At 35.8% G+C, this 16,133-nt stretch overlaps 3 protein-coding genes across 5 annotated transcripts in view; 2 read left to right on the plus strand and 1 right to left on the minus strand.

Annotated features, from left to right (window-relative positions):
* The window catches only part of LOC134229636 (tripartite motif-containing protein 3-like), a 56,379-nt gene that overhangs the window by 32,873 nt on the left and 7,373 nt on the right, over window positions 1–16,133 (minus strand). For 2 of the 3 annotated variants that reach the window (XM_062711386.1, XM_062711385.1), the window contains exon 2: window positions 7,997–8,920. In XM_062711386.1, the coding sequence (XP_062567370.1) occupies window positions 7,997–8,912 (916 nt within the window). In that variant the 5' untranslated portion in view covers window positions 8,913–8,920. Of the gene's footprint in view, window positions 1–6,674; window positions 7,188–7,485; window positions 8,921–16,133 lie in introns of those variants that run through there. The other variant, XM_062711387.1, reaches the window with a different exon arrangement.
* Window positions 11,722–13,453, plus strand: LOC134229626 (uncharacterized). Its single transcript, XM_062711371.1, has 2 exons — window positions 11,722–12,049; window positions 13,194–13,453. Exons 1-2 carry the CDS (start codon window positions 11,722–11,724, stop codon window positions 13,451–13,453), a joined length of 588 nt encoding a protein of 195 aa, XP_062567355.1.
* Window positions 14,286–16,126, plus strand: LOC134229642 (ATP-dependent DNA helicase RecQ-like). Its single transcript, XM_062711409.1, has one exon. It carries the CDS (start codon window positions 14,578–14,580, stop codon window positions 15,478–15,480), a length of 903 nt encoding a protein of 300 aa, XP_062567393.1. The 5' UTR covers window positions 14,286–14,577; the 3' UTR covers window positions 15,481–16,126.

Here is a 16,133-nt window from a genome sequence, read left to right on the forward strand (position 1 = left end):
ATATAATAAAAGTAATAATATTTTCCCAATTTAAAAATTTCTTATTGTCTATGAGATCCCTATCCCCGGGTTTCGTCTTTGATTCTCAGGGACTTCACTTGTCTCAGATACACATATACCTAGACGAATAATTACCCTCGACCCTAACTCTTTTAAAAATGTTAATTAATCTGCAAATTCGGGAAGTTCTGAATCCTCTCTCCGGTCCTTTCGAAATCCACGCTTGTGGACGAGGAGTAAAAAAAATGAACTCTTCGAACAAGAAAAAAAACCTATCTGATTTTAGGGTTAATTATTTTTTCTTTAAGTTAAATGTAGAAAATTGCCAGAAAGAGGATGACTGTGTTTTTGAGACCGATTTTTTTTTCAAATTATATATTTTTGCGTTTTTTTTTCTTCAAAAGAGACGATTTTAATGGATCTCCTGCCTCCCATATAAATATAATGACAGTGTCCATGTTTTTTCATGGTAAGCCCATAATATGAGTCGGACCAAAGAGTAAAATAAGACACAATGGCACCCCAAAGCGTAATAGACGGACGGACATCCCGATTACTATATACCCTTCCGCTTTCAGGCGGGGGTATAAATATATAATTATATATGTATAATCGATTTACAATACCTCATATATACAATAATCAAATGTGTGTGAATGCTTTGTGAAAACGTAAGGCATGGTGGTCGACGAAATTTCTTACAATCTTTCCTTCTGAGCAGATTTAATTAAGTATGTTATACTCCAATCAACTACGCCTTCAAGTGGTTGTGACCCCCCCCCCACCCTTCATAGTATGTATAATTAAATAATACAGTGATTGTATTTAAGAGACTTCTTAGAACCGTGCTTTTTCTGTAGAATTCGCCTACTTGTTTTAAATTAGTTAAATTACTTAATTTAAACTTTACGCCCAAACTTACGCCTACCAATGAGTAGACGTAGAATTTTGGCCTAAATTTAGTCAGGTGTAACGATACGCTCTGTAATGAAACGCAACTCTTCGTGCTAGTCGTGACTTTACACCGGCGTAACGCTACGACTGGGCGTACGACCTGTGATGAACCGGGCCCCTGAAGATGATTCCATATTAATATCACTAATCATAGCTTTAAAGTACTTGAAAAGATGATTTAACAAGAGGCCCATGGGCCACATCGCTCACCTGAGCACCAAGGATAGGACTAGAATAAAATGGCTTTTTATTGTAAAATTTAAATCCAAAAGTAGTCCCATGACCAATCATGGATTTACTATTTTTTAGAAAATGATTGAGAAGAAGATTTTTAAAGAATTTTCCTATATATTTCTATGTTAAACTTTGGTCGGCCATCTTGGCCCCGCCCTACCCCAGGGGGTCATGATTTGAACAAACTTGAATCTACACTACCTAAGCATGCTTCCATATAAATATGATGAATTATGGCTTTGTCATTCTTGAGAAGAAGATTTTTAAAGAATTTTCCTATATATTTCTATGTAAAACTTTGGTCTGCCATTTTGGTCCCGCCCTACCCCTGGGGTACATGATTTGAACAAACTTGAATTCTTGAGAAGAAGATTTTTAAAGAATTTTCCTATATATTTCCGCCCTACCCCCGGGGGTCATGATTTGAAAAACTTGAATCTACACTGCCTGAGGATGTTTCCAGTTAAATATGATGAATTATGGCTTTGTCATTCTTGAGGAGAAGATTTTTAAAGAATTTTCCTATATATTTCTATGTTAAACTTTGGTCGGCCATTTTGGCCCCGCCCTACCCCCGGGGGTCATGATTTGAACAAACTTGAATCTACACTACATGAGCATGTTCCCATATAAATATGATGAATTATGGCTTTGTCATTCTTGAGAAGAAGATTTTTAAAGAATTTTCCTATATATTTCTATGTAAAACTTTGGTCGGCCATTTTGGTCCCGCCCTACCCCTGGGGGTCATGATTTGAACAAACTTGAATCAACACTACATGAGCATGCTCCCATATAAATATGATGAATAATGGCTTTGTCATTCTTGAGAAGAAGATTTATAAAGAATTTTCCTATATATTTCTATGTTAAACTTTGGTCGGCCATTTTGGCCCCGCCCTACCCCATGGGGGTCATGATTTGAACAAATTTGAATCTACACTACCTGAGCATGCTTCCATATAAATATGATGAATTATGGCTTTGTCATTCATGAGAAGAAGATTTTTAAAGAATTTTCCTATATATTTCTATGTAAAACTTTGGTCGGCCATTTTGGCCCCGCCCTACCCCGGGGGGTCATGATTTGAACAAACTTGAATCTAAACTACATGAGCATGCTCCCATATAAATTATGGAAGGGAATTACCGCCAAAAGTCTATGTATCTTGCTTTTATTCTTATTCTGCCTACTTCTTTATGCTTTGTTATTAATGTAATTATATGTCACTTTATTGTTTTCATATTCGTCTTTATTACATTTCACTTTTACTTTTATCCTTCTTCATTTCGTCCTTACTTCTATGTTTCTTTATTCTTGTTAAGTCATTTTATTTTATTTTTAAATTGATACAATATCTTAAATGATTATCTCTATTACGAACGTTAACTCAATCACGCAAACAATGAAGCATATTCAATGAAGACGAATGTAAGTTGTCAAACCGTCAAAATTTAGTGCGGCATTATAACGCTAGGTGGTGTGGTGTTCGCTACGAGTGTTGGTAAAACTGGGTAACCAAACCCGGGTCGGGTTATTTGAGATTCTTTAATACGCCTTAGTACTTTAATTATCAATCGAACTTCTGAAGGTCTGATCCAGTAATCCGATCCAATAATGGAAACTCCATATTTATTTTCTCTGGCCACACAGGATATACTGTAGTGGCCTCTTTTTTCAATGTGACATAACTTTATACTACCGGTATACTGAATATGTTTATTGAAAGGCCGACCCACTTTTTGTAAGAGTACGGGTCAAATAAGTTAATGCAGGGACCTATATACTAAGTTAGTATATAGGTCCCTGGTTAATGTAGTACGTATAGTAGGTAGAAAATTTAAATTTGACTCTATAGAAAAAGTTAAATCTAAGCCAAAACTCACCCCGCCTTCGAAATAGGATTTCATTGGCATCGGAAGCAAATTGAAAGTGGGGGGGGGGGGCTAAGTGTAAGAATTTTCTAAGACCATCAAAAAAAAAAACCTGACAAGCAAAAAAAAAAAAAAAAAAAAGAAATGTCCATTTTCCGAACTCAAATATTCAATTTCGTGGGGGTGGGTGAGGGGGGGGGGGGGGGGGGTAGGTTCGAACGCCAGTGCCAAAGGTTTTTTTCCCATACACCACCACTTTCCCCATTTTAAACCTATACTGCATCGTGCCCATGGCAAGTGGGGGGGGGTTTATAACCTATGCAGGAACGTCTGTACTAAGTCTATCTCTGGAAAAAAAGTGGGGACTAAGTCCAACCCCTCCACGGTTCCGACGCCTAGTATGTATTTTCAAGTTTTTTTTGCGCTTGTCAAGTTTTCAGCCGGGTACTTTAATATTTATTCTCTTGTTGCCCCCTCCCCACTTTCAAAAACTTACAATGCTACGTTACTGTTATCTCGCCTGTAAAATATAACTCCATTAAAGTTATTTGTTGGATAATTGAATTCTAGTTTAATTGATATAAAAATGTTCAATATTTTGATACTAGTTAACCCTCATAAATTGGGTTGTTTTTCAGAACCTTCCACTGTACTGAAGTTTATTTCATGACAGATAGTAACTGCTCATGTGCGTGATTCTAGGGGCAGGGCTTTGCAAAGGAGTGAGGAGCGTTAATATGGGTAGGCAGGCGCGGATCCAAATTTTTTTTCCAGCGGGGGGGGGGGGGGGGGGGGGGGGGGGGGGGCACCCCAGCCCAAAAACAAAAATTCCAATCCCAGAAATTACTTGACGAGCATAAAAAAAACCTAAACTCGCCCAAACGTCAAAATCCAATTGCGAAGGGAGCGTACGTTTAACTTTTTTCCTTGCTTTAGTATATACATTTTTAAACCTTGTAAATTCCAGGGGGTCCTTACACCCCATCCCCCTCTAGATCCGTGCATAGTAGGCGAAGTAAGAACTAGGCTTCATGCATCCAGACATACTAGAAACTCCCTGGTTCTTATTTTCAGCGTTAATATTTCTTATTAAAATAGCACTTAATTTTCAATAAAGAAAGAAATATCTTTAGTACGCATCGTATTTGTGATCAGCCAGGAGAGCTAAAAAAAATCTTAGAACTCGGAAATTCTGTTTGGTGGTGGTGAGGGGGGAGGGGTCGTCAACTTTTTTACAGTGCTAAATTTTACTCATACCAATAAGTACATGACTTTTAATATATAAATTGACTATAAGTACTGCAACAAAAAGGGTAAGACAGGGACGTAGTATCAGGGGGGGGGGGGGGGGGGCAGGGGGGAGGACTCTCCTCCCACTTTTCCCCCCGACATTACCTTTACAATAGAAAATGTTTACTTAAAGGAAGATTACCCCCCCCACACACACACACACATTTCACCACAGTGGATATAAAAGAATTTTTCCCCAAAAAAATTGGAATTGAAAAATAGTTGTTCTTGAAAAAAGTTAGCCACTTTGCCGATGGAGAGCTGCAAATTTGTCCTATATACTTAGCATCACTATGTTTCACTTCAAAGGGAAATCTTACCATCTAGGACTTTCGAGGGAATGGCATGTACATATATCGGGTACATACCTGAACTAATAACAAACATCATTCATTTGAAAATTTAAGTTCGATCGATAAAGTATTAAGGCAGAAAATTGGAAAAAAAAACTCGAATAACCACGGCCCGGTTTGCTTACCTAATTTTACCAACACTCTTAGCGAACACCCCTGCCACCTAGCGTTATAATGCCGCACTAAATTAGGACAACTCGTATTCGTCTTCATTGAATATGCTTCATTGTTTGCGTGATTGAGTTAACGTTCGTAATAGAGATAATCATTTAAGATATTGTATCAATTTAAAAATAAAATAAAATGACTTAACAAGAATAAAGAAACATAGAAGTAAGGATGAAATGAAGAAGGATAAAAGTCAAAGTGAAATGTAATAAAGACAAATATGACAACAATAAAGTGACATATAATTACAATAATAACAAAGCATAAAGAAGTAGGCAGAATAAGAATAAAAGCAAGATACATAGACTTTTGGCGGTAATTCCCTTCCATAATAAATATGATGAATTATGGCTTTGTCATTCTTGAGAAGAAGATTTTTAAAGAATTTTCCTATATATTTCTATGTAAAACTTTGGTCGGCCATTTTGGCCCCGCCCTACCCCCGGGGGTTATGATTTGAACAAACTTGAATCTACACTACCTGAGCATGCTTCCATATAAATATGATGAATTATGGCTTTGTCATTCTTGAGAAGAAGATTTTTAAAGAATTTTCCTATATATTTCTATGTAAAACTTTGGTAGGCCATTTTGGCCCCGCCCTACCCCCGGGGGTCATGATTTGAACAAACTTGAATCTACACTACCTGAGGATGTTTCCCCATAAGTTTCATCTTTCCTGGCACAGTGGTTCTTGAGAAGAAGATTTTTAAAATATACCACTAAATTTTCATTAATTCCCAATTATCTCCCCTTGAATAAGGGCCTGGCCCTTCATTTGAACAAACTTGAATCCCCTTCACCCAAGGATACTTTGTGGCAAGTTTGGTTGAAATTGGCCCAGTGGTTCTTGAGAAGAAGTCGAAAATATGAAAAGTTTACCGACAGACAGACGGACAGACGGACAGACTGACGCCGGACAAAATGTGATCAGAAAAGCTCACTTGAGCCTTCATTTTAAAGATTTATCCTATATATTCCTATGTAAAACTTGGGTTGGCCATTATGGCCCCACCCTAGCCCCGGGGGTCATGATTTGAACAAACTTGAATCTACACTACCTGAGGATGATTCCACATGAGTTTCATCTTTCCTGGCCCAGTGGTTCTTGAGAAGAAGATTTATAAAGATTTTTCCTATATATTTCTATGTAAACCTTGGGTCGGACATTTTGACCCCACCCTAGCCCCGGGGGTCATGATTTGAACAAACTTGAATCTACACTACCTAAGGATGATTCCACATGAGTTTCATCTTTCCTGGCCAAGTGGTTCTTGAGAAGAAGATTTTTTAAAAATGCCATTAATTTTTCTCTAATTCATAATTATCTCCCCTTGGAAAAGGGCGTGGCCCTTCATTTGAACAAACTTGAATCCCCTTTACCCAAGGATGGTGGCAAGTTTGGTTGAAATTGGCCTAGCGGTTCTTGAGAAGAAGTCAAAATGTGAAAAGTTTACGGACAGACAGACAGACGGACGCCGGACAAAATGTGATCAGAAAAGCTTACCTGAGCCTTCGGCTCAGGTGAGCTAAAAAAAACAAAAGACAATAAAAAAAATTAATTCATTAAAAAAAATTAAAAAGTTTGATGGAAATTGAAACAAATAATGCCTATTTTTGATGATGGTAAAAGTATGATAAGAATTTAAAATGAGAAAAATATTTCAACTAAATAAATAAAATAAATGTAAAAGAAATCGTTTAAAAATCCCAGCTTTAGACATGTTAGACAATGAACAAAAATCTTTATAGTTACTTGGTAGTGGTTTTGTGGGCAATTTGTTTAAGAAAGTACAAATACATATTTTCACCGGTGAAGTATTTATCTAAAATTATCTTTCACACATACAACATGTATAATGGTTTAAAATCATGTAACAAACATGTATTGTTATTCTAGAGATAAATATTCTGTGGCCTATGTAAATATTAAACTGCTACATAACGTCACTTGCATTACTTCTCGGTACTTGATTTTCATTACTTGTCTATTACTCCTTTGAGTAACAGATTGTCATTAAATTTTGTATCGGTACACAGTCCCTGGGTTCACTCAGTCACTGCAGATACTTGATTTTCTTCACTTGTCTGTTTCCATACTGAGCAACAAACAGATTGTCATTTGTATCTACACACAGTCCCCAGGGTTTACTCAGTCCACAGTCTATGTAACGGAGGAACTGTCCGTCCTTGTCTATGATATGGATACAGTCATTGTTATAATCAGCTGTAAGGATGTGACTCTGACTGTCTGTGGTGATTCCTTGTGGACTGAATGGTTGGTTCTTTGGAGCAGGAGTATGTCCAGTGTACCTGAATTTGATCAACAAAATATAGAAATTTTAAAAGTTTATTCATACTTTTTTAAGAAGAATTTACAAAAGAAATATAATTTTTGTATACTAGTACTGTATATATATCATGAATGTATAGAATTGTTAAGTCTTTGACAATACTAATTGATATGTTACTGAAAATAATTGTACTTTATTATCATGATTATAGACAATTTTATATAATTCTGTATAAGGAGAAGACTATCTGAGTTGAAGAACATTTTTGTCTTATCCTTTTGACTTTGTCAGTAAAATATGTTCAATTCAAAGTGTACCTGAATCTCAGTTTCCCGGCCTGATTGACCACCACTACTGCTCCACAGTCAGACACACAGATATCCAGGTTCCTGTTTTCATTAATGTAGTAAGTGTTATAGCGACCAGATGAATAGAGGGGTTTACCTTTATCATCAAACTGAATGGTTTGTTTCTCTGTGGAGCCAGAGTAACGGACAACTTTTGATTGTTTGTAGTCATCACTTTCCATGGTAACCAGGAGGTCATCAGAGAAGGTACTACAGACACCGCGAGGTCTCCAGTTCTGTAGTCTGATCACCTCCTCTATCTTCTTCACAATGTTCACAGTTCTATCATGGTAATCAGTATAAACTAGGTCTCCACTTTTTATCACTGCTATGTCAGTTGGATCGTTCCCTGACTTGGTTGTGATTGGCTTGAGTAGTGATCCCTGATTGATGCTGTAGAGTTTCATGGTTCTGTCATTTCCTCTTGTCCAGATTTCTTCATCACTCAGACAGGCAACATTGTAAAGTCCATTAAATATACCTGTATATCCAGTGTGTATGGTGGTGACAGTCTCTGGTTCATCAAGCAGCTGTTTGACTGGAGGAGAGGATACAGCTTCTGGTGATTTCTGAGTTGTCTTCATGCTGTCGTCATGTTCATCTGATTTTAACGAAATTGTTTCCAGACTAAACAGTTGGTCTGCCTGCAATTTCTTTGGGATGAATTTAGGAATGGTGACTGTAATTTTTCTTGGAAGGTTTGTATACCTATCTAGGGTGGAAGGCACACTGAATAGGCTTGAAATATCTGTAGATTCCAGAACACTATCAACTGAATTGATTTCATCCTTGATGTCAGACATTGTCTTGTTTATTCCATCCAGATAATTCTGTAGAGTTTGTAACTGTGTGTTTTTCATCTCATCAACTTCAGCTTTAAGTTTCTTGACATGTTTGTCAATTTCTCTGTGCCAGTCCTCTCCATGTTTTGTTATGGCTGTTGAGAGATCTCCATATTCCTTTTCTAACTGACTCATTCTGTTTTGTACATCAGTGGCAATGACCTGGTAGTTTGGATAAATCTTTTCTTTCAGTTCAGTTTGTTCTTTGATGAGTTTATCCCTTTTCTTGTCTCGAATTTCCAGGATCCTTGCTAGTTTATGTCCGAGATGTTGATCCGAGGCAAGGCAAATAGTACAGATAGGAACATCACAATGGGTACAGAATATCTTACATGTTTCTTCTTCATGAGACGTGCATCTGGGGTGAATAAGAGTAGACTTATTTTTGTTCTTAAAGTGAACAATTTTATGAGGTTTTGAGAGATCAGCAGAAAAGTGTTCTCCCACACAGGCCTTACACAGGTTGACAAAACATGTATCACAGTGCATCTGTATCACAGCGGTCTCACACAGGTCACATTGCATCATGTCCTGGGCACTGGTACGGGGGTCCATGACTCAATCTTCAAAGAAAAATGTCAAGTTTTCAATTTACTGTTAATAGCCATCCATGTTCATACTTTGAATGAATGTCTTAGTTAACATGTTTAAATCAATTCTGCACACAACCATATCATTCTTGAAGGAAAATCATGTAATTTTGAGGCCTAATTATATAACATGTATACAGCACAAGCGGATTTTGGGGAGGGGTGGGGGTTTGGGGGCTGTGGCACCTCCCCCTTTTGTGTCCAAAATATACATACAATATAATAAATCTAGTAAACCACTGCATAGTTGACATGGTTGACTTCACTGATGGCCACTTGCATGTATGCATGTTTGTATTTTATTATTTGTCTTTATGTATGTAACATGGTTGTATGCCAACATGTTTGGTGAATCAGGGACCTAAATGCTAACTATAGGGGAAAGTGTTGCTATTTCGGACGGGTGTGTAATTTCGGACAGTCAATAAAGAGCTTTATAATTATTCCTCTTTTGTTATTTATTATGATATAAAAACTTACTTCTGTATATAATATATTTACAAAATGGTTTACAAAAACTTTCTTTGCGTGTGTCAACTCAGGTGCGACTTATTGCCATAAATAAATGACCTTCACCGACTACGCTGTGGATGACGCTAATATCCGTCTACTTTCAGTTTGACAGGCAAAATGGGCGCACAGTTGAAATAATTGGTTTTCTGCTAAATATTACTTATATAAAATTATAAACATGATAAATGTGAATAAATTCTACTTAAATAATAATTTTCTTCAATATTTTATGCAGCATTACCTAGTAAAAGGAAATAATTAGCTGAAATTGAGGTGTCCGGAATTACAACACCTCTCTGAGAGACAGAAAACGTGACTAAAATTTGATCCATTAGACCTTTTTTATTTTTTGATAAAACTGTATTAATAATAATAAATTGGGTTCTTTAATAAAAAATATTCAAAATGAACAATTAAAAAGATTATGTTATTTTTTTCATTCAAAAAAAAGAGGGGGGGGGGTGACAAAGAGAGAGAGAGAGAAGATCGACTCTAGATCTAGGTGACTGGTCTGCCAGTGTAACATACCTGTACAGGTGTTCAGTACTCAATATTTTTCAAGCCTTGTACTCATAAAGTTTATGTCATTAAATAAAAAAAAATGAATGAATGATATAAACGTATCCCCTTCATGTAATTCAATTTATTGTTTTAAATAATAAAAACGTAATGTCATTTAGATGTTCATTTGCAATGGGTTTCCCAGACACTATACATGTACATAACATTTTTTTTATGTATTACAGTTCCACAAAAAAAAACCGCCACCCCATAATGATATAAAAAAAGTCGACTGGAATTAATAAATTAAAATTGCAACCGTACTTTGACTCATGGTTATACATAAATTTACCTGACCACAAGGTTCTGTAGATGTTAAACATGTATTAACACATGTACTTGGTAGGTCTAGTCTACCTGGCAAAAGATATTCAGATGTTTTTTTTTTTCTTTTTAAACACCTCAGTATCATGTTTTATTTCTCGGTGTCATTGCAAGCAATATCTGACATTGAGAAAATATATATGAATATTTAGCATCTGAAGCGTGATTTCTCATTTAAATGTCTTCTTTTTTCATTTTAAAACCTTAGAATTTTTGACTGCGATATACTAGTCTAGTACTATGATGTAAAACATTTCAGTGTTCATATCATTGTTTTAATCAATTTATTTAATTAATTTCTTTTTTAAAGGAAAAAAAAAAAGAGAAACCCAAGAAACAAAAATGAAGCAAGTAATAAATAATATAATTTAATTATATATCTGCATATCATAAATGGCGATGAGAAAATCATAGATGTTTTTGCTACAGTTTGCTACACATATTTATCCTACATATTGTTCACGCTAATTATAATTTTTGAGGCAAATATATTAATTTTTTCTACTGAAAAATATGTTTAAATTTTAATTCATAAACCCCGACAAAAGCTAGTCGAAGTTCCCTGCTGCAATTAGCACGACCATCGTGTAATTGTGCGACACAGCAGCAAGCAATACCTCTTTTACTCACTGTCCGACTTTATAACACTGTGTGTCCGAAGTTACAACACCACTGTCCGAAGTTACAACCTTCTACCTGGTACTATTTAAATACGTTTAATTGTGATATTATATCACGAAAAGATCCGATGTACCACGAAAATAAGTAGCGGAAGGTTTTCTGCATCGAACGGTGTATAACATGCCTATATTTAGCGGTAAATGCCAAGTATTTCCGAAAAAGCATTAACACTTTCCCCTAGTATATTAAGGTCCCTGGGTGAATCAATGAATAAAGAAATCAAAATATTTTAATTTTTTTGTGTGCCGCTGTGATCTCGATCATGAGCCCCTATCCCGAGTATTCCCGACCCTAAAACTGCCATTTCAAGTATAATTTATAAAATAATATTTTTTTAAAACAACAAAACCGATTTATTAATCCTTTATATCTTTTCTGGTCACAACCCCATACTACCCATAGTCCTCTGCGTCTCCGCACACAGAGACACTACCATTTAACGCATAACGCATACCAAATCGGGATAATAAACATCCGCGATTACAACGCGGCCGAATAACAGGAAAGAATAAGTGCGAAGTTATCACCCCAATTTTTACGTAATAAAACTCAAAAAACTTCATAAATATGAATGAAGATTCAAGTTTTATTTAGAATATATATTAAAATGACATGTAAGAAATAACAAAAAACCAGAAATAAATTATTTTTCAAATATTATTATTTTCTCTACTTTCACTTCAACAACAACGAAAATGGATGTAGCCAGATTAACTAGTGCTAAACAGAAGTTAGGGATAACGTATGAATTAAAACCAGAACAGATATCAGCACTTCGTGCTTTTACAGAATCGAAGGACCTTGTATGTTTACTACCAACTGGTTTTGGGAAAAGTGTCATTTTTCAGCTGATGCCATTTATTACCGACGATCCCATGGCAGTTGTCCTTGTGATATCGCCATTGAATGCGATTATGAAGGACCAGGTTAGGAAACTATGCGAAAGCGGCATTCCAGCCTGTTTCCTAGATATAACGGGAAGAGATGGTTCCACCTACATGTTGAAACCTGCATTGGGGACGGGTATTACATTTTTAATCTGTTACTCATTAATGTTTCTAACATTTCTAATGACTAATTAATGACCTGTATGACAATATTTATCATCACAGTTTATCACATTATTTATCATTGAAACCCACAGCCCTGACCATTACATCTCTATAATTAAAACTATCAAGTATCAATTAAAATGATTAATAAACCATACATGAACATGTGGGAGCCAGTCAAAGAGCCCCCGTATAAAAACGTCCCGGTCAAAGCGTCCTCTGATCTTGGTCAAAGTGCCCCGTAATTTTGGTCAAAGAGCCACCTAACATATTTTTTTAGAAAAAAATACCGCCCCCACATATTGGTCAAAGCGTCCCCTGATTTTAGTCAAAGCGCCCCTTAACTTAATTTGGTCAAAGTGCCCCCTAACATATTTTTTATAGAAAAAAAACTGTCCCCAAATGTTCGTCTAAGTGTCCCTTGATTTTAGTCAAAGCATCCCCTAATTTTGGTCAAAGCAAAATTCTTTTACTGTCCCTAATTAAATAGTCAAAATGCCTCCTGATTTTGGTCAAAGTGTCCCCTGCTTTTGATAAAAGCACCCCCTAACATATTTTGATAGAATATATGCAAATACCTCACTATAGAACCTAAATGAACAAATATTTTGAATATATAAATCACTGTTTAATGAAGTAAGAGAGACTTTATATTAAGCATATGGTATTTATAACCTTGAAATAAACCTTCAAGTCACAGTTTCTTCAACAATTTAGACCTGACCTTAAGTTCGTAGCTTCTGTTTCCTTTCACATTTCCAAATAATTCCTCAATTACATAATTCCTTAATTACGTACACATGATTTTTTTTATTTGTTGTGGATACATATAGTACTTTACAGATTGTCTTAGTGTAAATGGTCAGCACACCTCATGCTTCAAGCATTTGCCGGCATTGAGGAAGTCCAGGTTCAAATCCTGGGGGCAGTCTGAAGTGCAACTAACGAAAAGAATCATTTGTACTAAATTCAAATGGCCAAGATATATACTAAATATATTTTTATATTTTTTTTTCTTTGTGATAACTCTTCGTAAGTAAGTGGGCATAAAAAAATTTCTTTATAGCAGTTACACACAAATAATAATGAGCACATTAAGTTCTGTAATCCTGTAGATATTGAGGATGAAAGTGAGGATAGAGAGGACAGCAGTATTGATGATGAAACTGATGAAGATGTTGGGAAGTTGCTGATGAAAGTTTCTCCAGAAGAAGTGGCAGCTGGAAAATTCCGCCTTATTTATGCCCATCCAGAGGCATTCCTTTCTTCAAGAGAAGGAAGGAAAATTCTACAAAGCCAAGCTTTGCAGGATCACGTGTGTGGTATCTGCATAGATGAAGCACACATGATACAAGAATGGTATGATATACTGTAAACGTATTACATTTGGCTGTGTATTCTTTTTAGCAGCTTTGGCGGAACTCAACAACAACTAAATCAAGTACAACACTAGATGTCTTCCACTTATACACATAAATAAGAATGTGAAGAAATGTGCTAAATCAAACCTACGCTAATTTATTCAAAATTCAATTTCTGCCAAATATTGTACACGCTAAATATAATACATTTACAGTATATTAAGAGAACAAGAGGCCCATAGGCCAAAAGGCTCACCTGAGTCAATATGAATATCAATGTTTATCAGCATGTTTTTCCCCCCTATTTATTCTTACGAAAATCCATTCCATACAGCCGGCCAATCCATGTGTCATGATGTGACCACATTAATCTGCACTCCTTGAAGATTATGAGACTTATCAAGGCTTTGTTGTTCAGTAGAAGATATTTTCCATAAAAATGTTCCAAATTTGATGCCCACTGGCACTGTGGCTCCCCTGAGGGGGTCATGATTTGAGCAAACTTGAATCTACATATTTAGTGAAGTTACCACTTTTGTAGAAAGTGGTTTTTGACAAATTTAAATAATGCCAACAATTTATTTATTCTTAATTATCTCCCTTTGCAAAAGAGCATGACCATTCATTAGAACAGGCTTGAGTCCACTTTACTTAAGGATGCTTTGTAACAAGTTGGGTTAAAAATTCGGGCCTTACGGTTCTGAAGAAACAAAAATGTGAAATGTTTATGGAAAGACAGATAGACAAAATATGATCAGAAAAGTTTACTTGAGCTCTTAGCTTAGGTGAGCAGTGATTGTAACTCCAAAACTTTTCTTCATTTAAAGTGCCCCCCTCCCCCTCCTTTAAATAAACTATTTTAAAATTGTAAGGCCTAAAATAAAAAAAAATTTGTTTGCAGTTGCCTACTGACCCAATGAAAGGCCACCTGATGCAAACTTTTTTTTTTAGCCATTTAGTAAATTATTTTTTTCGATTTTTCAGGATATTGAAACTATCTAATTTTCAGTATTTGACTTTTGTTTTTATCAATCAGTAGTTTAAAACAATAGTGCAACTTATTCATCTTTAGTAGGCCTTTGAAAAGCTCTATTATTTGTTATCTAACAAAAATCTGAAGACAATTTAAAAATAAAGAATGCCTACATACCTACCCAGTCTAAAAATTATAGGTTGGCAACTGCAAACAAAGATTTTTTTAAGCTTGGCCTTTTTGTTATTTGTTTTAAGGGGTGAAGACTTTCGAAAGGACTTTGCTAGGATACAAGAATTGCTGGGTATATTCCCTCGAGTACCTGTGTCCCTTTTTACAGCAACAGCATCACAATCGACAAAGGAAAAGCTGGTAAAAAACCTTGGTTTAAGGAATCCCACTTTCATTTCCAAGAATCCAGACAGACCAAACATCAAGTATTACAAATACCAACGACTACCCAGCATGCGACAAGAAGACGACCTTGACAAAATTTTAGGAGATATTGTGACAGGTCTACAAAAGGACAGAAGACATTATCCTCTCACTTTCATTTACACTGATCTGGAGTCAATTAGGTATGGCTATAGATTTTTGGAGAACAAGTTAGGGATTGAGTCTCCTGAGAACAGGTGTTATGCACAGTACCATACCCATTATCCAGAGAATATGAAAAATTTTATTATAAGGGAACTGGGCAAATCTGATCCAATAATTAGAGTAGTTCTGGCAACGGTAGCCCTTGGGATAGGTCTGCATGCACCTGCGGTTCGAAAGGTCATTCATTTTAAATGTCCTACCAGCATAGAGAAATACTTGCAAGAAACTGGTCGTGCAGGGCGAGATGGGTTACCTGCCGAAGCAGTTTTGTATGTCAATAAAACAGATGTTAGGAACAACAGACCCGGACTGCAAAATTCCATGCGCCAATACGCTGTTAGTACAGACACCTGTTTGCGTGTGCAGTTGTTAAAGCATCTAGATTTTAAACCAGATGTGGGAAACAAAAAATGCAAATGCTGTGATGTATGTGAAATTTTATGTTGTTGCTCTGACTGCGAATTGTAACATTGTGTCATGGTATTCCCTAGTGAGCACAACTTCATTATTTAAGTTCATTCCCAGTATTACAGGACCTATTACCAGATCACACTTCTCGTTACTACAATTGTACTGTAAAAGGATGGTGTGATCTATCCGCCTAGTAAACACTTGCATGTACATGAAAGACCTTGACTTGGTGATGTAAAAATGAAACATTTGATTTTTATATGATTTTTAATATATGAAAAGAATTCAACTACTCGGGCACATTTGTTATGGAGTTTCAGTTGAAATATATTCTTTCACTACAAATTATCTTCCAATTAAACACATATAACAAAGAGGCCCATTGGCCACATTTCTCTCCTGAATCAATCAGCCCTATTGTGTTTTCACATGTAAAGTTTTGATAACAGCGTGGGCCATTGCCATTCTACCTTTGAGGGTCATTTGAATCAACTTGAATCTACACTAATAAAACACTCTTGACAGTAAAATTCACTTATCATAACTTTGCTAGCCTTGAGAAAATTTAAAAAGATTTTTCCTATAAACTTGAATCAACAATATTTGAGGATTTATCCCCATAAATATGACTAATCATTGCTTTTCCAATTTCTTAAGATTCTTCCTTTATATTCCTATGCTACACTGATTGACCTTCACGGCCCCACCCA

This window comes from Saccostrea cucullata, unplaced genomic scaffold (assembly GCF_032062105.1).
Source record: "Saccostrea cucullata isolate Sc308-1 unplaced genomic scaffold, CSIRO_AGI_Scuc_v1 ctg1326, whole genome shotgun sequence".
Taxonomy (NCBI): Eukaryota; Metazoa; Mollusca; class Bivalvia; order Ostreida; family Ostreidae; genus Saccostrea; species Saccostrea cuccullata.